Source organism: Bos mutus, chromosome 4 (assembly GCF_027580195.1).
Source record: "Bos mutus isolate GX-2022 chromosome 4, NWIPB_WYAK_1.1, whole genome shotgun sequence".
Classification (NCBI taxonomy): domain Eukaryota; kingdom Metazoa; phylum Chordata; class Mammalia; order Artiodactyla; family Bovidae; genus Bos; species Bos mutus.
In genome coordinates this window covers 12,384,932-12,408,927 of record NC_091620.1, presented here as the reverse complement: position 1 = coordinate 12,408,927, position 23,996 = coordinate 12,384,932, and the positions used below count along the sequence as shown (strand labels likewise).

General features: G+C 45.0%; 1 protein-coding gene across 1 annotated transcript in view; it reads left to right on the top strand.

Moving 5' to 3' along the window:
• TCAF1 (TRPM8 channel associated factor 1) overlaps positions 1–23,996 on the top strand; it is a 37,760-nt gene that overhangs the window by 6,999 nt on the left and 6,765 nt on the right. The window contains 7 exon segments of the mRNA XM_005886734.3: positions 5,388–6,021; positions 18,349–18,452; positions 18,455–19,342; positions 19,604–19,701; positions 20,984–21,197; positions 21,512–21,751; positions 23,240–23,577. Coding sequence (XP_005886796.2) covers positions 5,402–6,021; positions 18,349–18,452; positions 18,455–19,342; positions 19,604–19,701; positions 20,984–21,197; positions 21,512–21,751; positions 23,240–23,577 — 2,502 coding nt within the window. The 5' untranslated portion in view covers positions 5,388–5,401.

The following is a 23,996-nucleotide window of genomic DNA, read 5'->3' as shown; positions in this document are numbered from 1 at the left end:
GACTGAGCGACTGAACTGAACTGATAGTCAAAGCTATGGTTTTTCCAGTTGTCATGTATGGCTGTGAGAGTTGGACCATAAAGTAGGCTGAGCACCGAAGAATTGATGCTTTCGAACTACGGTGCTGGAGAAGACTCTTGACAGTCCCTTGGTCAGCAAAGAGATCAAACCAGTCAATCCCAAAGAAAATCAATCCTGAATATTCACTGGAAGGACTGATGCTGAGGCTTAAGCTCCAATACTTTGGCCAGCTGATGTAAAGATCCAAGTCATTGGAAAAGACACCAATGCTGGGAGAGATTGAGGGCAGGAGAAGAAGGGGACAACAGAGGGTGAGATGGTTGGATGGCATCACCGACTTGACGGACATGAGTTTGAGCAACTTAGAATACAGTGAAGGACAGGGAGGCCTGGTGGGCTGCAGTCTGTGGGGTCTCAAAGAGTCGGACATGACTGAGCAACTGTGCAACAACAGTAAAATTCCGAGTAACAGACTTATGTGTTTCTGGTACTTAAGAACATGGACTGCAATACTAGACTTCCTGGGTTTGAATGGTTAATCGATCTCTTACCACTTATGTGACTTAACCAAGTAGCAAATCCTCTGGCCATCAAGTTTTCTGTTTTTTTTTGTTGTTTGGTTTCGGCTATTTTTAAAATTGGAATAGTGACAGCACATACCTCAGTGGTTTATTGTCAGAATTAAATAATGTATATAAAGCATTTATAATGATGCTTGGAGCCTGGTCAGCACTATATCGTTACTACTCCTAAAATTACTATTATTAGTTTCTCTATCCATATAAAAGTGGGTTTGTGTCCTACATATTGCAGTGATTTGAAATTTTTACTTCAGATGTATCTGGGACATTCTTCTAGGTATGAAAACTGGATTTAACTCTATTCTTTGTAATAGCTTTGTAATACCAATTATCATACTTTACTCGAACATTTCTCCCTCTCAAAACTTGTCTTGCCACATTCACAGCATTGCTATCAGATCAGGGCTGACACAGTAGCCTCACTCACAGTGCAGGAAAGGGGAAAACTGACGTAGAGGGCGTGCTCCGGTGTTTCTTCCCAAACCCCACTGCCCTCAGGCCACCACCCCTCTAGCCCAGGAACCAACTCAGCAGGAAATCACCCCTCTTCTCCCTTGTTCCCTACTTTTCAAACCTCCAGACCACCTGTCCATGCCTTTGGTCACTTCTCCACAGATATTTCTTCTCCCATGAACCAGCTTAGAGTACAGCTAGAGAGAGAAAATTACGAGTCCCCTGCTCTAGGCGACTTCAGAGTATCAACACTACCGACAGTATGGCAGCTGTTGCAGAGTGTGTATGGGTGGTGGGTAGGGGCTGCACCCCAGGGTCTCACGGTGGACACCATGGCCTGTCTGGGGGGTATGGGGAAGTTGGATCAGCAATCCTGCACCCTCGGGAGTCAAAAACTGGTTCTGGGAAGCCTTCCTTGTCATCTGTCCATCTCCACGTCTCGGTTTGTCGTGTATCTATCTATATTTGTAGTTTTGTGTAGTGGTGAGCAACCTTGTATGTGTGTCTTTCATACTGCTGCTCTGATTTTTGTAAGAAAGGTTATTAGGTTTGCTGGTCTGAGGATGGGCACACCTTTGAAACTGAGTTGCCCCTGTCAGATTGCTTTCAGATTCTCAGGCCTTTCACAGACCGTGCTAGTGTTTCCAAAGCCTCTGGGACATTGGGATGTCAATTATCTTCATCTTCTCCTCCTCCTCTTCCTCTTTCTTCTTTGCCCCCTTCCCCACTTCTTTTCATATAAGCTTATGGAAAAACATATATGTTATTTCAATTTCCTGTGAGATTGAGCATATTTCCATTGATTAATTGGCTATTTAAGTTTCCTCTTCTGGACGGCAAAGCGTTTGTCTACAATGCGGGAGACCCGGGTTCCATCCCTGGGTCGGGAAGATCCCCTGGAGAAGGAAATGGCAATCCACTCCAGTACTATTGCCTGGAAAGTCCCATGGACAGAGGAGCCTGGTAGGCTACAGTCCATGGGGTCGCAAAGAGCCAGACACGACTGAGCGACTTCACTTCCGACTTCACTTTCTGTGACCAGCTTCTCTTAGAAGGGGGATTTTGGTGGCTTGAAAGATATGGGAGTGGGAACCAGAAGAAAGAGAATGGAAAGAGAATCTCAAGTTAAAGCAGAGCAGGCCCAGGAAGGCCAAGTATCCTGGAAGCTGCTGGAGACACGCTGGAAAGTGAGGAGCAACCAGACCTGGAGGCCTTAAACCCCAGGAGGAAGCTCAGATTTTCCCCTGTGGGCAAAGATGAAGCTCTGGGTCTTCTTTTCTGGGAAATAATACAATCTGTGACTGTAGAAGAATAAAGGTGAGAACAGATACTGATGACGTAGAAGCCAGATGCTTTTGTCCAGGAATGAATTACTGAGGACCTAAACTAGGTTAGCGGAAGCGTGTGTTGGAAACCATGATGGACAACGCTATGGCCAGCTGGATGTGGAGCAGGAGGGAGAGGAGACACAACTGTGACTCCTTGTGCTTGCTGTCCCGGCTGATTGTGGACCCCAGGAGGAGCAGGGGCAGGACAAGCCCTCATTAACCAACTCTCTGCTGATTGTATCTTCTCTGTGGGGTGCAGATTACTCTTTAACAACTAGGGACCTCGAGCTTATGGAATTTACCCAAGAGGAGCTAATTTGGAGGGGGAAAAGTTAAGACTTTGTAGTTTTGAGACAGTTACAAATGGCAGAATGTACTTTCAGTAGGGCTCTTGCGTTTATTAGTTATGTCAGGACCAGGGCCTTTGCATCCGTGGCTTGGGGAAGGCACAGACAAGGGCTATGCCAAGGATTTTTTCAAGAACCCATCAAAATATTTAACTAAAGATAATCAGTAGTGTTAGTATTGGCTCTAAAATATGAACTCTATAAAAATCAAAGTCAATAAATACTTAATCCAGTGTTGGTAAAAATCTAACATTAGATTTTTTTCACTTTATAAGAGTTTCCTATTATCAGATCAGATCAGATCAGATCAGTCACTCAGTCGTGTCCGACTCTTTGAGACCCCATGAATCGCAGCACGCCAGGCCTCCCTGTCCATCACCAACTCCCAGAGTTCACTCAGACTCACGTCCATCGAGTCAGTGATGCCATCCAGCCATCTCATCCTCTGTTGTCCCTTTCTCCTCTTGCCCCCAATCCCTCCCAGCATCAGAGTCTTTTCCAATGAGTCAACTCTTCGCATGAGGTGGCCAAAGTACTGGAGTTTCAATACACATACTTAAATAGTTACTCTTAATCAAGTAATTTTAAGCGAAGATTTATATACACACACACACATACACACATATATATATATGTATAATAAGTAATTGATACTCATATACATATAAATATATATATATTTATATATATATGGGCTTCCCTGGTGGCTCAGACTGTAAAGAATCCACCTGCAATGCACGAGACGAGGGTTCTATCCCTGGGCCGAGAAGATCCCCTGGAGAAGGGAATGGCAACCCATTCCAGTATTTTTGCCTGGAGAATCTCATGGACAGAGAAGCCAGGGGAGCTACAGTCCATGGGGTCGCAAAGAGTCTGGGTGACTAAGCACACACGCATGCATTTATATGCATTTTATATATATAGTAGTTTGTTGTTTAGTTGCTAAGTTACATCTGACTGTTTTGCAACCCCATGGACTATAGCCCACACAGTGTGTGTGTGTGTGTGTGTGTGTATAAAATTACTCTTAATCTAGTAATTTTAAGCAAAGATATATATACACATATATCTGTGTGTGTGTATATATATATATATAAAAAATATACTTTAGATCAAGTAATTTTAGGCAATAAAATAAATAATGGAAGGGCACTTAACCAATGCTATTCCTTTCATCTTCAAAACAGTCCTGTGTGGTAGATGCCATTTTTCCTACTTAATGAATGAGGAAACCAAGTCTGAGAAGTGTTGCCTGATCTCAGTTAGTAAACAGCAGAGCTGAGATTCAAACCCAGACAGCCTAACTCCAGAGCCTAAGCGTGTATTAATAATTGCTTTGCCATCATACCTTGAGTGAGACAAGGAAAAAGAGGTAAGGGCCAAAGATAAACACCTAAGGAATCTCTGCATTTTCAGAAGAGGGAAGGAGAGGCCAGGAAGGAAGCGATTCAAGAGGTTGCAGACCATGAGCCTGGCCATAAGTTTAGAGGTGGTAAGAGCCTCGGGGACCAGGGAGCAGCATTGTCCAGAGCCACTGAGTGGTCACGGAGGATGGTGAGGACTGGTTGTCCTGACTGTTAAACAGTCTGTCCATGAGGGAAGTGCTTCAGTAAAGGGCACATAGAGGAGGTCAGAGTGCAGAGTGACCTTAAGCAGGGAGCTCAAGGTGAAGAAGCAGAGGGTTTTTGTGACTGCACATCCATCAACATATACACCTTTTGCTGCTATGTCTGGGTGCAAGTAATAATCTGCTATCAATTCATAATGTATTACTTTCTGCTTTTGGTTTTCTGGGCCTACGCTGAGATTAATATGATCAGTGTGAGCGCCGAGTGGGGTGGAACGGGGGTGGGGAGACAGCGCGCTGCACCACTGTGTTGCTTTCCTGTGGTTGCTGCAGTAAAGTGCCACAAACTGAGTAGCTTAAAACAACAGAAATGTATTCTGTAGCAGTTCTAGAGGCTTAGATGTTTGAAATCCAAGTGTTGACAGGTTTGGTTCTTTCTGGAAGTTCTGAAGGAGAGTCTGTTTCATGTGTCTCGCCTGCCTCTGGTGTTCACCGGCAGTCTTTGGCATTCCTTGGCTCATTGAGACATCACAGAGACCCTGATACCTGCCTACATGTTCTCATAGCCTGTGTATCTCTCCCTGGGTACCTGTGTCCCAATTTCCTCTTCTTTTAAAGGCTCCAGTCATTAAATTGTGTGCTTAGTCACTCAGGCATGTCTGACACTTTGCGACCCTTTGGACTATAGCCCACCAGGCTTCTCGGTCCATGGGATTTTTCAGGCAAGAATCTGCAAAGACTCTATTTCCAAATAAGGTCATACAGGTACTGGGAGTTAGTACTTGAACGTATGTCTTTGGAGACACAGTTCTGCCTTTGTTCTTAACTCCTGTTTGTTTCCTTCTGTGACGGAAATGCGTGGAGCTCACTTAGTTTGACAGTAAGAGTGTTAATGGACAGGGCACAACAGGGTCTCCTGGGTTGGAGACACCGACAGCCTTGAGTGCTTGAGTGCTTGAGTCTGTTCACAGCGTCGGTCTCATCTGCTCAGTGGGAAGAGCTGCCCCAGCTAGGGAAGAGTGAACTGCTTGGCTCGTTTGTTTGTTTACCGATTCTTCACCAGGCTGAGTCTTTGCTTTCCTCTCTGCAGAAGCCGGTCCAGCCATGGCGACTCCGTCTGCTGCCTTCGAGGCCCTTATGAATGGAGTGACAAGCTGGGATGTCCCCGAAGACGCCGTCCCGTGTGAACTGCTTCTTATCGGAGAAGCGTCCTTCCCGGTGATGGTGAATGACATGGGCCAGGTCCTCATCGCGGCCTCCTCCTATGGCCGAGGCCGCCTGGTGGTGGTGTCCCACGAGGACTACTTGGTGGAGGCCCAGCTCACTCCCTTTCTCCTCAACGCAGTGGGTTGGCTTTGCTCTTCCCCCGGGGCTCCCGTGGGTGTGCACCCCTCCCTGGCACCTCTGGCCAAAATCCTGGAGGGCTCTGGAGTGGAGGCAAAGGTTGAGCCCGAAGTGAAAGACTCCCTGGGCGTTTACTGCATTGATGCCTACAATGAAACCATGACTGAGAAGTTAGTCAAGTTCATGAAACGTGGAGGAGGCTTGCTTATTGGAGGCCAAGCCTGGGATTGGGCCAACCAGGGCGATGATGAAAGGGTTCTGTTCACGTTCCCAGGGAACCTCGTGACCAGCGTGGCCGGTGTGTACTTCACCGACAACAAAGGAGACACGAGCTTCTTTAAAGTCTCTAAGAAGATGCCCAAGATCCCAGTCTTGGTGAGGTGAGTGCATTAGCCCACGGGACGTTGGTCCCAGATTAAAAAGCAGACACATGGCTTCTGTCTTCAGGCTACTCCAAGGCTAACAGAAGAGAATTTGGCATTCAAACATAGATTCATCATAAGTCAACCAGAGTGTTAAAATACCCTGAGACACAGGAACGGCAGGGTCCCTTGTTGCTGCTACATTTTCAGACCAGATTACTTAGCTCTTGGATGGGAGAAACTCCTTAGTAAGCATTGTGTCCCCCAGCATCTAGCTTATAAAATGTATAGTGTAGTGTAGTAGTGTTACTCGCTCAGTCGTGTCCCACGCTCTGCGATCCCACAGACTGTAGCCCGCCAGGCTCCTCTGTCCATTGGATTCTCCAGGCAAGAGTACTGGAGTGGATTGCCATTCCCTTCTCCACAGGATCTTCCTGACCCAGGGATCGAACCCGGGCCTTCTGTGTTGCAGGCAGATTCTTTACCATTTAGCTACAGGGAAGACCTAGTAAAATGTATATATTGCTGAATCTCAGGGTTGGCATGACTGATCCAGGAAGGTCATAGGTCAAGGTTGCTTGCAAATGAAATATAAGGAAAAGGAAAACAAATAAAGTCTAGAGAGCTTTCAGAAAAGTTTTGAAATATCCAACCAGATGGGATTAGGATGGAAGTAAGAGCTAGAGAGTGTTGGAGAAGACTCTTGAGAGTCCCTTGGACTGCAAGGAGATCCAACCAGTCCATTCTGAAGGAGATCAGCCCTGGGATTTCTTTGGAGGGAATGATGCTGAAGCTGAAACTCCAGTACTTTGGCCATCTCATGCGAAGAGTTGACTCATTGGAAAAGACTCTGATGCTGGGAGGGACTGGGGGCAGGAAGAGAAGGGGAAGACAGAGAATGAGATGGCTGGATGGCATCACTGACTCGATGGACGTGAGTCTGAGTGAATTCCGGGAGTTGGTGATGGACAGGGAGGCCAGGCGTGCTGCGATTCATGGGGTCGCAAAGAGTCGGACACGACTGAGCGACTGAACTGACTGAACTGAAGAGCTAGAGAATTCAAAAGCTGAGATACAGAAAGGTGGCACATCTTTAACCTTAGAGATGACTTTATCTCTGGGAGCAAAAGACATGATGATGGAGAATGAAGGAGGCAGGTGATAGATTCAGGGACAGGCTTCATGGAAAGTTCTTTGAGGACATCACCCAACCTGTTCCATTCACATTGTCCTCCAGCACCTCATACAGTATTGAACATGGTTAGTAGGTGCTCAGTAAACACGTATTAGATGGATGATTGGATGGATGAAGAGAGAGATGAGAAGCTGGAGTAGTCCTAGCAGTAGAAAAATCACACCAGGCCATGCCTTATATTGTACATGAAAACTCTCAGCATCCTTGGAGCAAAAAGCATAGGTATTTCTGATGGGTGCAGAGTGAGGTGAGGGTGGACTGGGTGAGGAGGGCACACCAGGTTTAGTATAGAGACTTTGGGGAAGATCTGTGGCCTCTCCTTGGCATGGTACTCCTGGAACACCCCACAGCTCCATACTCACATGTGCAGTGAGAAAAGAGTTATTCAGAGACACAGAGATTGATCAGGTTGATCAAACTTCTGCTTACAAAGATCTCCATTCTACGGAACAGCAAGGTAAAACCTGAGCCTCATTCCATTAACAGCATAATCCCCTTTAGTTAAGTTAGTTTCCTTAAAAGATGTTTTTCTCTATCAAAATCATACCTGTTTTTTCTTTGGTTATGCCTGTATCTCTCTGAATCTGAAATTTTTTCCTTTGTGGTTAAATCATGTGTGTGTGCATAGAAGTGGACCCACACATTTCAAACCTGTGTTGTTCAAAGGCCAGCTGTATTTTTGAATTATGATTATTCTTCATGGCATACTATTTTAAACTACTTTTTCAATATTGCTGGATCCCTTACTTTCTAATTTTTATTTTAAAATTATTAAATCATAAACCCACAATGTAACTGTTTTCATCTCTTTCCATTCATTCATAATTTTATACCCTTGTCATCTTAATATACATGCTGTTTTGAATTCTGCTCATACACATTTTTCATTCTGTGTAATTATTAAAATTATAAAATAGATTACATTTTATGTAATCTTTAAAAATATAAAAACAATTATATATTATTACATTCTGTGTAATCTTTAAAATTGGCATTTATGTGAATGCCAATATATACCTCATTTATTTAATCATTTGGTTTCTATTGAAGCTTTGGATCTTTCATCAGTCATCTTGTAACTATGTAATACTGTATTACATATCGTCAGTTCATTTTAGAAGTATCAGACAACACTAGACACCAACATGCTTCTATTAGAATTCAGTAACAGAGGTTCTTTCCATCACTGGCCATCAAGTTCACATTGAAAGTCCCTGTGGATTTAGTTACTCTGCCCAAATGTCTTGCTATTTATTTTTAAACCCACATTTGAACATGCAAGTGTGAATTAAGATAGCTTTGACTTTGTTACTTGTACATTTCTTATTAAAATACATTCTAAATAAGATCTTAGGGTAAACTTTCTAAGAGTAAACTGTCCACAGGCCTTATCAAAATGAATCAAATTTTCAACAGAAGAAATTACTACTTTTATGATCATAAAAATAAAACCCTAAGTGATAAAGCCTTATGATCCACTTTTAGCCTGGTAAGAACACCCACAGATGTCAGGACACAAGCCTCAGAGTCACTGCCCTTACTTCCTGCCTAGAAAGAACCATGGTCTCCTTGTAGGGTACTAGCCACCACGTGGCAGGAGGAGAAAGGGACAACAGAAGATGAGATGGTTGGATTGCATCATCATCTCAATGGACATGAGTTTGAGTAAGTTCTAGGAGCTGGTGATAGACAGGGAAGCCTGGTGTGCTGCAGTCCATGGGGTTGCAAAGAGTTGGATACGACTGAGCAACTGAACTGGACTGAAGCCACGTGTTGCCGGTATGACCACACCACCAGACTCTGTTCACTGAGCAATGTCTACTCTTCCTTCTACTTATCCTCACTGGCCTCCACTCTGCCTCCAGCTCTGAAGGCAGTGGCTGTTGCACTTTGTGTGCAGAGCCACCTTTCTATTACGCATTCATTCAAACAAATACTGGGTCCACTGTCATAAACACAGCCTCATTTCAAGACTCAGGATTCTAGTAAGAGATTTCATATCTACTGGGAAAAGCACCATTTTAGTGGAGGCCAGCTTTTGGTTCAGTTCAATTTAGTCACTCAGTCATGTGTGACTCTTTGCGACCCCATGAATTGCAGCACGCCAGGCCTCCCTGTCCATCACCAACTCCCGGAGTTCACCCAAACCCACGTCCATTGAGTCAGTGATGCCATCCACCATCTCATCCTCTGTCGTCCCCTTCTCCTCCTGCCCCCCATCCCTCCCAGCATCAGGGTTTTTTCCAATGAGTCAGCTCTTCGAATCAGGTGGCCAAAGGACTGGAGTTTCAGCTTCAACATCAGTCCTTCCAATGAACACCCAGGACTGATCTCCTTTAGGATGGACTGGTTGGATCTCCTTGCAGTCCAAGGGACTCTCAAGAGTCTTCTCCAACACCACAGTTCAAAAGCATCAATTCATTGGTGCCCAGCTTTCTTTATAGTCCAACTCTCACATTTGGTGGCTCAGATGGTAAAGTGTCTGCCTACAATGCAGGAGACCCAGGTTCGATCCCTGGGTCAGGAAGATCCCCTGGAGAAGGAAATGGCAATCCACTCCAGTACTCTTGCCTGGAAAATTCCATGGACAGAGGAGCCTGGTAAGCTACAGTCCATGGGGTTGCAAAGAGTCGGACATGACTGAGTGACTTCAATTTCTTTCTTTCTTTCACTTTCACTCACATCCATACATGACTACTGGAAAAACCATAGCCTTGACTAGACGGACCTTTGTTGGCAAAGTAATATCTCTGCTTTTTAATATGCTACCTAGGTTGGTCATAACTTTCCTTCCAAGGAGTAAGCATCTTTTAATTTCATGGCTACAATCACCATCTGCAGTGATTTTGGAGCCCCCAAAAATAAAGTCAGCCACTGTTTCCACTGTTTCCCCATCTATTTGCCATGAAGTAATGGGACGGGATGCCAGGATCTTACTTTTCTGAATGTTGAGCTTTAAGCCAACTTTTTCAATCTCCTCTTTCAGTTTCATCAAGAGGCTCTTTAGTTCTTCTTCATTTTCTGCCATAAGGGTGGTGTCATCTGCATATCTGAGGTTAATAAGTTCCTAGATAATGTCTGTTGCTTGCTCTAAAACCTTGAGCAACAGGTAAGCCTCATCTTTAAAGCAGGATTAATAATGACTACCTTTAAGAGTGGTTGTAAGAATTCAGTGAATTAAGAAACACGTTCAAAGTACCTGCTGCTGCTACTGCTAAGTCACTTCAGTCGTGTCCGACTCTGTGCGACCCCAGAGATGGCAGCCCACCAGGCTCCCCCGTCCCTGGGATTCTCCAAGCAAGAACACTGGAGTGGGTTGCCATTTCCTTCTCCAATGCATGAAAGTGAAAAAGCGAAAGTGAAGTCGCTCAGTCGTGTCCGACTCTTAGCAACCCCATGGACTGCAGCCTACCAGGCTCGTCCACCCATGGGATTTTCCAGGCAAGAGTACTGGAGTGGGTTGCCATTGCCTTCTCCTCAAAGTATCTAAAATGCTTTGTTTTGACATTAGCCTTCATGTTATGGTATATAAGCATATGAGGTCATGAATATCGTTTCCAACCATTGAGATATACCTGGCATCCATCGTTATGCTGCTTTGCCCCAAGTCATGTGTTCTACTCCAGTTGTATAAGCTATTGATATTTTAACTGATACTTTTCCTATTTCCTCCATCAAACTGAGGCAGCAGCAGCAGGACCAGCTGCCATGTTTTATCCTCTTTATGCATTTAACCAAGCAAGGGCTAGACATGGAATTGGCATTACCAATAAAGAGACTTATGCTGATTAAACATATCATTAGATAATCAGTCTAAGGGAGGTTCTGGGAGACTCAACAATAGTTTGCTCTATTTTTGGATAAGAAGGCCCTTGTCCCATTTTAACACAAATCTCAGGCTTCTGTTAAGAGTTCTTGTTCTGTGTTTGTTCATTCATCCATTCATTTAGGCCAGCATTTTTGTTGAGTATGTGCTGTAATCTCAGGCATTATTTCTTATTTCAAGAAAATTATTTCCAGAGATCTGAGAATCAGAAGTGCAGAAACATCTCCAATAACCAGCTTGGAGGAAATACAAAAAACAAGTACCTGTTGTAGGAAGAAGTCTGTGATATCTAGGTTCAGTAGAACTCAGAAACCTGAGGTTGCAGCTAGCAATTTACGCACCGTGACTTAGCGTGTGCTTTCCACTCTCTTTCTCTCTTTAAATGGAAAGTACTTGAGTATAATAGAAGGTCCTTGACCTCATTTCAGCTATTACTCCATTGAGAATGGTTTTCAGTCTTCAGTGATCTGTGTATATTCACAATCATTAGAGATACAGAGAAAAGAATGTAGAACAACAGTCATGCTTTGAAATGTCCACATGCTCCAAATTCCTTGGCTTGAAAACACTCCTATGAAACCTGAACCGGCAGACATTAGAAATTGATGCCCAGAGAAGGCAATGGCACCCCACTCCAGTACTGTGGCCTGAAAAATCCCATGGACAGAGGAGCCTGGTGGGCTGCAGTCCATGGGGTCGCTAAGAGTTGGACACGACTGAGCGACTTCACTTTCACTTTTCACTTTCATGCACTGGAGAAGGAAATGGGAACCCACTCCAGTGTTCTTGCCTGGAGAATCCCGGGGACGGGGAGCCTGGTGGGCTGCCATCTATAGGGTCACACAGAGTTGGACACAACTGAGGCAATTCAGCAGCAGCAGCAGCAGAAGTTGATACCATATATAGATAGACAGATAATCTCCACTTCATTTTGAAAGATAGTCAAGGGATATTGTATATAAAACAGTCTTTTGAATTCCAGATTAAGAAGATTTCAGAATTTTGAAAATTGACTATCTACGTGAAATAAGTAACCTGCCAAATTACTGAAGATAATCAACATGAATATGAGTCCCCAAGTAGTTCTGAAAATAATTGAACTCAGGTCTCCTGCATTGCAGGCAGATAAAATATCTGAACAGATATTAATAAACTTATTTGTAACAAGGATCCACAAGTCCTTGGAAGTCATTGCTAGGATAGATAGAATGCTAACTGCCAATGTTAAAGTCAGGTCATGACCCAGCAAGGTGGGGTGAACATACATACCTACCAAACCTTGTGCTTCTTACTACATTCCTAGCCATTTATAATAAAATTGTATTAACTGGTTCTCACAAAACTAGAAGTTTTTAGAGAGTGAATTCAAGTGGGAAGATGTGCCACTTTAGAAAAGAAATTGCTAAATCACAATTGAGTTTTCTTTTCCTTTTTGTAAACATTTTCCCTTCTGCAATTTCAAAATAAATGCTTACTGGGAAAAAAAGAAATAGTCCCAAAGGATGAAAAGTAAAAAGTGAAAGACCTTCATCCCCCACCTCTGCCTCCTACTAATTCTTCTGTCCAGAGGTAATCACTGCTTATAGTTTGCACTGTGTCTTTTTTGATACTAACTCTATATGAACTCTTTCAGAAATAAGAGGAGAGGAAAGTTTTTGTAGTTTGATTTATTAAACCAGTATTTCTCTGATATTAAAGCCAAAGAAAGACATTGTAAGACAAGAAAACTCAGAGCAATGTCCCTCATGAACATAGATGCAAAAATTCTTAATAAAATATTGTAAATAGATGATGATATGTAAAAAGGATAATCAGTTCAGTTCAGTTGCTCAGTCGTGTCCGACTCTTTGCGACCCCATGAATTGCAGCACGCCAGGCCTCCCTGTCCATCACCATCTCCCGGAGTTCACTCAGACTCAAGTCCATCAAGTCAGTGATGCCATCCAGCCATCTCATCCTCTGTCGTCACCTTCTCCTCCTGCCCCCAATCCCTCCCAGCATCAGAGTCTTTTCCAATGAGTCAACTCTTCGCATGAGGTGGCCAAAGTACTAGAGCTTCAGCTTCAGCATCAGTCCTTCCAAAGAACACCCAGGGCTGATTTCCTTTAGAATGGACTGGTTGGATCTCCTTGCAGTCCAAGGGACTCTCAAGGGTCTTCTCCAACACCACAGTTCAAAAGCATCAATTCTTCGGCGCTCAGCCTTCTTCACAGTCCAACTCTCACATCCATACATGACCACAGGAAAAACCAAAGCCTTGACTAGATGGACCTTTGTTGGCAAACTAATGTCTCTGCTTTTGAATATGCTGTCTAGGTTGCTCATAACTTTCCTTCCAAAAAGGATAAGACATCATGACAAATAAGGCTTGTTCTAGGACTGCTTGGCTGGTTTAACATTCAGATATCAAATTAATTCACAGTTTATTTTCTTAATGCAAAATAAATGAGAAACATCATATAATTCAATAGTTGCACACAGACAGAAAAAAAGAACTGACAAAATTCAATATCAAATCATGATAAAATTTCCACAAAGCAGAAATAAAAGGAAACTGCTCAGTGTGATGAGTCCTCTTTGAAAAGCCGATAGCCAAGAGCATACTTTCTGGTGAAATACCCTCAGATTGAGAACAAGGCCAGGAAGGATATTTTTATATAACATTGTACTTAAGTTTCTAGCCAGTGCAGTAAGGCAAGTAAAAAAGCATAGAGATTAAATTTAAGAAGCACACCTATGTTTGTTTGCAGAAAACATGATTTTCTATGTAAAATATTCTTAAAACTGCAAAAAAAAAAAAAAGCCACTGTAATGAGTTTAGCAAGGTTTCAGGATACAAAGTCAATATACAAAAATAAATTGTATTTTTATATAGTAGTAATTGATCATTGAAATTAAAAATACAATATCTGTTAAGACAGGGTCCCACATCATGAAATACTAGCAAATAAATTTAACAAAATGTGTCACACAACATGTATGCTGAAAATCACAAAACATCACTGGGAGAAATTAAATAAAACCTAAAGAAATAGTGAAATACACCATGTTGATGGATCAGGACACTCAGTATTTTTAAGATGTCAATTTTCCCCCAAATTAGCTATAGATTCAGTCCAATCCCAACCAAAGTTCAAACTGGTTCTAAAATTAAATGCAAGTGAAAATAACTAACATAATTTCCAGATTTACTGGGAAGCTAAAGTGATCAAAACACTGTATAATAATTGTCAATCTTTTGTTATCACCTCTGATTGGAGGTCATAATTAGAATGCTTTCGTCACCCCTAGAGAGTAAAAGAACAGGGAAACCCGGCATGCTGCAGTCCACAGGGTCGCTAAGAGCTGGGCATGACTGAACAATGGACAACAGAGATAATGAAAGATTCCACTCTTGGTTTCTTTCAGTGCATGTGTGGTTTCATTTGTAAAATTTATATCTCTGATACATTTGAAAATTTTACTATGTATTTGGGTGACGTATAGGTCCAGTTCCTCTTTTCCCAGTAATATAAAATGCCACCTTTTATTATACATTAATACCCATGTTTACCATGTTGCCTTTAATTTTTTAACAAATGTACATTTTTCTGTCTGAGTTGACAATTAACTTGTTTTTATAATCTACCTTTTCACTCAAAACAAGAATTCCATTTCTCCCATCCTTACACTTTTCTGTGCTCACTCCTTACTACCCAAGTTTTGAAATCATCTGGTTTTCTGGTTGTAATTTGGTTTTGCCTTAGCTTTGTTTCTTTGTTCGCTTTGTTTTTAATATTGTGTCTCCTATTAATTCAGAGTGATTTCTTGCCAATCACATAAAATATCACAAGAACTTTATCAGCAGTTTTTCAGCATTAGTTATACAGTACATGGGCACTTTTGCCCATCACTGCTTCGTGTAGACAATCTGTTCCTATATTGTATTCATTTTTGTTTTTCTAGACCTACAGCGTAACCTCAAGTCACTTCTCTGAAAACCTTTAGTGAGTGGTGAGTTTCAGTAATCCTTTTGACACTTTCAGTATTCCCTATGCAGTGAAGAGTCTTGCTGCAGAATATTTTCATTGCACTGAAATACTATTTTTAGGGCACTGATTTCACTTTTTTCTTTGTAGGTAGTTTGGTTTTTGCTTTCCCTTGTCCTTTGAAGCTCATAAACTTGCTATGAATTGACCAGACCTTCTCTATTTCATTTATACGGATTTGCATTCATATAATCAGTTCAATTCAGTTGCTCAGTCGTGTCCAACTCTTGGTGACCCCATGGACTGCAGCACACCAGGCTTCCCTGTCCATCACCAACTCCCAAAGCCTTCTCAAACTCATGTCCATAGAGTCGGTAATGTCATTTCATTGTAAAAACTCAGATCTTTTTTTCAGCACAAAGAAATTTTCATCAAATTAAATGTTTATTTCTTCTTTGTTCTTTGCTTTTAGAACTTCTTGCTAGCCATTAGTCTTCTTATCTATCCTTCATTTTCTCTTAATGAATCACTTCACTCAACCTGCCTATTGGTTTATTCATAGTCTTCAGCTATATCAATACTTATTTTTCTGCCCTTGTATTAAATAGGATTGTCTGTTTGGCAGTTATATTTTTATTCTGATTATTAACTTTTTATAGCAGCCTGTCTCCTTTTTTTTCCTGCAGAGAGATAATGTATCTCAAAACTTTCCAATGATATACAATATTTATTTAGGACCTTCTCCAGTTATCACTTATTTTGGAGGGAGTTGGTTTTCCCTTTGTTTAGATTGGTGCTTATATTTCATGCTATTAATTTTCATCAAATATTTTTGATTTCTGTTTACGTGTTAAATGGCATTGAATTTCTAGATTGGTCATTATTGGTTACTGAAGTACATTTTCTCAGGACAAATGATAACCCCTGTTGTTTTTGTTTTCTTGATCTTCTCTTTCACTTATGTGCAGCTCCAGATTCTTCTTTTCTCTTAGGTTTCTGATCAATCTGATTTTGTTTGGTTTATCTTTCCTATTAATACCTCCTGTCCCAGTTTGCTGACTGCACCCTTCTTGAAATCTAGTACTATCATGGTTTTATTCTTTTTTATGTAACTTTTGTTTCATTTCAAAACAGAGAGGGACAGGAAAAGTCAAAATCCACTTCAAGTTTTTTAATGAAACAATCATTTGTCTTCCCCTGCACATAAGTCGTGGCTGTTGGAAATAACAGACGAAATGACGATGTCCCAGCCTCATCAGTGAGCAGGACCTCACCTAGGGTCCTGCTGATGAAGCCTACTATTGACACAGTGTCTGGGTCTCAACTTGGCACATTCAGTGTTTCTCATTTTGCTGTAACAAGCTAGTGTATAAACCTTAATGCCAGTGTAGATCACCTTTTCACTGACTACACTTGTAAGACAGTTAATTGCTTGAAATTTATGAGCAGAACTCATTATAAGAACTAAAACATTTTGTACTTAATTTTGTATGTATAATCTTTGTATATATTTAATTTGCTGATTTTATTATATATATATTATTAATATATATTAATATTAATTGGGTTTCCCTGGTATCTTAGATGGTAAAGAATCCTCCTGCAATGTGGAAGACCTGGGCTCAATCCCTGGGTTGGGAAGATCCCCTGGAGGAAGGCATGACAACCCACTCCAGTATTCTTGCATGGAGAATCCCCATGGACAGAAGAGCCTGGTGGGCTACAGTCCATGGAGTCACAAAGAGTCAGACACAACTGAGTGACTAAGCACAAATTATTATTAATTATATACAATAATACTTTTATTTATTAATAGACAATATTATATACAATATAATACAATTATACATTGTATTATGTATTGTATTTTATATGTTGTAGATTATATATGCAAATATATTCTATACAATGCAAGTATCTATATATCATAATTATATTATTATTAATATATATAATAAAATCAGCAAATTAAAGATATACTAAGATGTTGCTGGAGAAATATAAATGCCACAAAAAATAGACCACCCTGGCTGCTCTATAAAGAAAGAATGACTTCTTTCTTTAGGCAAATGATCACTAGAAGCAATATTGTAATCACAAGGTTGTCTGGTGATTTTGGAATCAGAGCAAAAACAGCTGGATGAGTGGTTTTAATGTTAGTGCTTCAAGGAGCTGGAGAGCCATCTTGTAGGGTGATGCCTTTATCTTCAGGAAAGGTTTGGGCCTACTAAGAGGACTGTAGTTTCCCCATCAGTTAATTACAGCTCTGCCAACCACAGAGAGTACAACACAAATACTACAGACATGCCACTACCTGACTCCCCTTTTTCAGTGTTTCCTTACAGCTGCCTCTGACCATACAGTCACACAATCAGTGAGAGGGGCTTAACCAGCTCTGGGATCTCAAGCTTATAGAGAGAGATCACTCTACCTCGTCACCTTCATAATCCCACTATCTGGGGCTGAATCCCCATTTTGGGGTTATAGGAGTCCTGAAGCCTTATAGGAGTTTGTTACCCTTAGATTAGAAACAGTTGAGGTTTCCCCAGTGGCTCAGCAGGTAAAGAATCTGCCTGCAATGCAGGAGATGCAGGTTCAATCCCTGGGTCAGAAACATCCCCTGGAGGAGGAAACGGCAACCCACTCCAATATTTGTGCCTGGAGAATCCCATGGACAGAGGAGCCTAGTGGGCTCCATCCAAAGGGTTGCAAAGAGTCAAACACAGCTGAGCATGCACACACACAGAGACAGAAACAGTTGGTGATGAGAAGAGCCTTATAGCATGGATATGTGTCGCTCCTGTTGGGCCAGAATGAATGTATGGAATTCTGGGTGTAGACAGTCAGTCCTCTTGTGTTCAAGTAACAAGAGGGTCCTACAAGAGTTGAGGCCAGTCAGCTCCTTGCCCAGCCTTTTGGGATAATAGTGGTTCTTCACTCGAGCCACTAACGAGAACTCAGCTGTTTGCTTTATTTGCAGAAAGCTAGTGGCATGAAATTATAAATAAGCCCCCTTAGCAGAATGAAACCATGATTTCTCCTTCAGTTCTTCATATAGTGCTTAAAAGACTGAACAGACACTTAAATCCAGACTATTTAAGATACAGTATTGAGTAAACCCAGCAGGACTTCTTTCAAGATTTTCTTTGGCAGGTTAATACACAGAGAAGGATAGAGCAGGATCAATCTGTGGAGGCCCTCTGTCTTCCCTCCAACAAGTCTCCGCACCCAGGGACCTCAGGTCTGTCCTAGCTCTCTGGCAAGAGCTAAAGATGATATTAGTAAGTCTGCCGCTTGCTACATGCTGGGTGCTGTGCTGAGCGCTTTGTAACAGAGAACACGTGTGTCTTTTGCAGTTGTGAGGATGATCTCTCCGAGGACAGAGATGAGCTCCTGCACGGGATTTCTGAGCTGGACATCACCAATTCGGACTGTTTCCCATCCCAGCTGCTAGTGCACGGGCCTTAGCCTTTCCCCTGGGGCTAGATTCCTACCACGGCTGTGTCATAGCGGCTGCCCGCTACGGCCGGGGCCGGGTGGTCGTGACCGGCCACAAGGTCCTATTCACCGTGGGTAAACTGGGCCCCTTCTTGCTCAACGCCGTCCGCTGGCTGGACGCGGGCCGCAGAGGCAAGATCGTGGTGCAGACGGAGCTGAGGACTCTGAGTGGGCTGCTCGCCGTGGGGGGCATAGACACCAGCATTGAGCCCAATCTGACCAGCGATGCCAGTGTCTACTGCTTTGAGCCCGTGAGTGATGTAGGAGTCAAGGAGCTGCAGGAGTTTGTAGCCGAAGGCGGGGGCCTGTTTGTCGGAGCCCAGGCCTGGTGGTGGGCCTTCAAGAACCCAGGCGTATCCCCTTTGGCGCGGTTCCCAGGAAACCTCCTCCTCAACCCCTTTGGCATTAGCATCACCAGCCAAAGCCTCAACCCGGGGCCCTTTCGTACTCCCAAGGCAGGGATAAGGACCTACCATTTCCGCTCCACCCTGGCTGAGTTCCAGGTTATCATGGGCAGGAAGAGAGGGAACGTGGAGAAGGGCTGGTTGGCCAAGCTGGGTCCGGACGGCGCGGCTTTTCTGCAAATCCCCGCAGAGGAGATCCCCGCCTACATGTCGGTGCACCGGCTTCTAAGGAAGCTGCTGAGTCGCTATCGGCTCCCGGTGGCGACCCGTGAGAATCCCGTCATCAACGACTGCTGCCGGGGTGCCATGCTCTCCCTGGCCACGGGGCTGGCTCACTCGGGAAGCGACCTGTCTCTATTAGTCCCCGAAATTGAAGACATGTACAGCAGCCCCTATCTGCGCCCCTCGGAATCTCCCATCACCGTGGAGGTCAACTGCAACAACCCAGGTGAGGAAGGAGGGGTAGATGGGAGCGGGGCAGGTGGGAACGTGGGGGGATGACTTCCGCAGCTCAGCTGAGGTCTCGTCACCTCCGGGGCCATCTCCAGCCTCTGCCGTGCAAATCTCAATGAGGATGAGGTTGGGGTTTTAGGGAATGCTTGGAAAATGAGAGCCAGGGAGGCAGAGCTGCTGGAGGGACTCTGGGAGCAGGCTTCAGATGGAATTGTGTCGGGTAGGATAACGCCTGCTCTTCCCTGACTCTTGGCAGGCACCAGGTACTGCTGGATGAGCACCGGGCTCTACATACCCGGAAGGCAAATTATTGAGGTCTCCCTGCCTGAAGCTGCCGCCTCTGCTGACCTGAAGGTAAGGCATGCCCCATCCCCCCACATAACACAGAAGCCAGATGCTCCTGCTTTCATAGTCGGCATCTTATTCAATCCTCCTACACACCCTACTGGCAATGTTGTCGTTTAGTCTCTCAGTCGTGTCCGACTCTTTGCGACCCCATGGACTGTAGCCCACCAGGCGCCTCTGTCTATGGAATTTTCCAGGAAAGATGACTGGAGTGGGTTGCATTTTCCTCCCGGTTGGCAATAGAGGGCATGTACTTCTGCCCCTTTAGTTGCTTAGGATGAAACAGCTAAGGGGCAGAACATCTAACTGATTGATTTAAATGTATGGATTTGATACATTTCAGAGCCCCAGGGCTCAGCCCTGACCAACTTCTGGCTCAAGTCTTGTGCTTTTAGCTTAAATGTCACAGGTGGGAAGAAGAAAGATACCAGATGGATGGTGCCCTAAAATACAGTGGCATCTAGTAAATCTCAGTTCACATTTCATCCCGTGTACATCTCACACGGAAGCATGAGGTGCTACACACTCAGGCTTCTTCCCTGGGACGTCACACACTTGCCCAGTCCGCTCCGGCTCTGTCACTTTCACAAACACACACACACACACACACACACACACACACACACATCCTATTTGCAAAATTCAGATACCGTCCTGCTCTGTCCCCCTTGAGGGTCATTGTGATGGTTAGCATCTATTTTGTGCCTGTATGTATCCTGGAACTTGTTTAGCATAAACCCTGGAAAACAGTCCCAGGAAACCTCTGAGGACAGGGGTCACTCCACTGGCCCAGGAACAGGGGCCTTGGAGAACAGGAAGAACGGAATCAATCCTTCACTGCATCAGCCAGTCACACTGCTTCCTCCTGGGCCTTCTCTCTGGTCAGAAGGCAGGATGCCCTCTGCCCATTCCCAAAGCCAGATTCACTCCCAGGGAACAGCCAGCCTAGGATTCTCTGTTACAGAGACACCAAGGGACTCTGTATGGGAGTGGCTCTCCCCAGAATTAGCATCTGCGTCATACCTGGTGCCCCTCTGGTCTGCGTCTCAGCAGGACCCTTAATAGAGCTGTTTGACCCCTTGCCAGTAGATTAACAGAGTCTGTTCCATACAACCTTGAGGGATGGTACAATTTCATGGGTTTCAAACACAGGGCTTACAAATGGTGGGATGCTTGGACTTAGCTGGGGTTCCTGGACCCATGACCCTTCCTGTCCCCCTGTCCTGGGCACTTTCCCCTTCCGCCCACACGTGCCCCAGGGTCACACTCCTCGGGGATCTCTCTGCTCCAGATACAGATTGGCTGCCACACCGATGACCTGACCAGGGCCAGCAAGCTGTTCCGAGGCCCCCTGGTGATTAACCGCTGCTGCCTGGACAAACCCACCAAGTCCATCACCTGCCTCTGGGGGGGCCTCCTGTACATCATCGTGCCTCAGAGCAGCAAGCTGGGCACCGTGCCCGTCACGGTTAAGGGAGCTGTGCGTGCTCCCTACTACAAGCTAGGTGAGTGGATGCCTTGGAGCGAACCCCAAGGCACAGGGAGAGCTGGGGGTGAGGAGGCCCTCTGGGGCTGCCTGGTGTAGGAAGAGAGAGAGGTTTGGACTGGCAGAGGGAAGGGAGGTCTGCTTCCTTAGATTTGAGGCCAAGGAGATAAAGACCAAACCACATCACATCCCTGGGGCCTTTGTAGAAGAAGGTTAGAGGGGTATGTGGTTATTGACGGCCTTGGTGTTCTCCTCCTGGAGGGGTTCAGGCGGTATGCATTCATGGGAGGGACTTGGGAAAGTGAGTTTCAAGCCCTGTGGCCTGTCTTCCAGGGGAGACAACCCAGGAGGAGTGGAAGCGGCAGATCCAGGAGAACCCAGGTCCCTGGGGAGAGCTGGCCACAGACAACATCATCCTGACGGTGCCGACCGCGAACCTCCGCACCCTGGAGAACCCCGAGCCGCTGCTTCGCCTCTGGGATGAGGTGATGCAGGCCGTGGCCCGATTGGGGGCCGAGCCCTTCCCGCTGCGTCTGCCTCAGAGGATCGTTGCAGACGTGCAGATCTCAGTTGGTGAGTGCCTGGGGCAAACCTCTGTGCACGCTGCCCCCTCAGGGCCTTGCTTTGTCAGGTGGCGCTAGTGGGAAAGAACCAGCCTGCCAAGGCAGGAGACTCAAGAGACGCGGGTTTGATCCCTGGGTTGGGAAGATTCCCCTAGAGGAGGAAAAGGCAATCTGCTCCAATATTCTTGCCTGGAAAATTTCATGGACAGAAGAGCCTGGTGGGCTACAGTCCATGGGGTCGCAAAGAGTTGGACATGACGGAAGTGACTTAGCACATGCGATGTAATCCTTGCTATTTAAATAGAAAGGGAAAAAATACATTAAAAAGGAGACTTGGCTGTCTCCCCCAGCAAAACATCAGAAACCCCCTAAGTGTCCAACAGTTACAGGATGGTTAAGTAATGTACTTTCGATGGACGCTAGGAAGACATTTAAAGAGATATTTTGATAGCATAGGAAAATATGATGAGATTAGTTAGTGAAAGTCGCTCAGTTGTATTCAACTCTTTGTGACCCCATGGACTGTAGCCTACCAGGCTCCTCTGTCCGTGGGATTCTCCAGGCAAGAATACTGGAGTGGGTAACCTATCCCTTCTCCAGGGGATCTTCTCAACCCAGGGATCGAACCCAGGTGTCTAGCATTGCAGGCTGATTCTTTACTGTCTGAGCCACCAGGGAAGCGTTATATGGCACATAAAAAGCAGGCCCTAGAACCATATGTACATGAGTCTGAGCAAACTCCGGGAGATGGTGAAGGACAGGGAAGCCTGGCATGCTGCAGCCCATGGGGTCACAAAGAGTCGGACACGACTGAGTGACTGAACAACACACAACTGTATGTACACAGTATGTTAAAATGTGTAACAGTTTTAGTCAGCATGTCAAGAGATCTTATCCAACAGTGGAAATGGTGCAGACCATAAGGGCTGGGCTTTCACAGGCATTCGTCAGGGGACTTTAGGGAGTGGAGAAAGATAGCAGAGGGCCTCTTCCTGGGTCACAGGGGTTGGGAGAAAGCATTGAATAAAGGGCTATTTGCCAGTGGGTCAGGAGGCCTGAAAAATGAAGAGCGTGTGAAAATTAAAGAACCACGGAAATCGCCTCTGGACTCTAGTGCCCTTGGCGTACTCAGATGATCACTGTAAAGAGGTGCCAGCCTGGACAGCTCCACATGTAAATATTGAAAAGGGGAACCACTAGTTCTTAATTTTGAGGAGAAGAGTATAATGACGGGTCCACGTGGACAGGGCACTCTCAGAGAAGCAGAAAAAAATTGAATAGTAACGTGAACAGTGATCCCAAACCTGCCTCCATATCTATAGCCAGTCAGAGTGAGGACGAAAGCACTCTTACAGAATGAGAAGATAAGGAGAAAAGCCTGGAAGGGTCTGGGTTTGCCTTTCTGAGCATTCTGGGTGTTTGGGGAGACACAGTACAGAGGAGAATTAGGTGGGTGGGGAGCGCCCTGACCCTCTCCTCCCCCTCCTGCCTTTCCCAGGTTGGATGCACGCAGGCTACCCCATCATGTGCCACCTGGAGTCGGTGCAGGAGCTCATCAATGAGAAACTCATCAGAACCAAGGGGCTCTGGGGCCCCGTGCACGAGCTGGGCCGCAACCAGCAGCGGCAGGAGTGGGAGTTCCCCCCGCACACCACCGAGGCCACCTGCAACCTGTGGTGTGTCTACGTGCACGAGACGGTCCTGGGCATCCCTCGAGGACGAGCCAACATTGCTCTGTGGCCCCCGGTTCGGGAGAAGAGAGTCCGAATTTACCTGGGCAAGGGTCCCAATGTGAAAAACTGGAATGCGTGGACGGCCCTGGAGACGTACTTACAGGTACTGGGCCAGCATCGGGGGGGTGCGGTGGGAGCCCCACTGGTGGGGGGACCCTGGGCAGACAGTATCATGGTGCCCGGGGGTCACCTCTCACTAATCTGCCCCTCACCCGCAGGCTGCGGGAGGCTCTGACAAAGTCCAGGGTTGAAGGTCCTGGTGGATGATACCCCAGAGCATCCCTTTGCACCACCCGAAAGCGGACGTAATTGCATCAGCCGCACCATTCACCCTGGGATTGTGAAGAGATTTATGAGAGTAGGTAGCAAGCTCTGGGAGATAGTGAAGGACAGGGAAGCCTGGCATGCTGCACTCCATGGGGTCGCAAAGAGTCGGACACAAGTGAGCGACTGAACAGTAACAGAAAGTGGTAAGAAAAGTTAAAAACGGTAGAGGCAAAGGTAATACTACAAATATAGCTA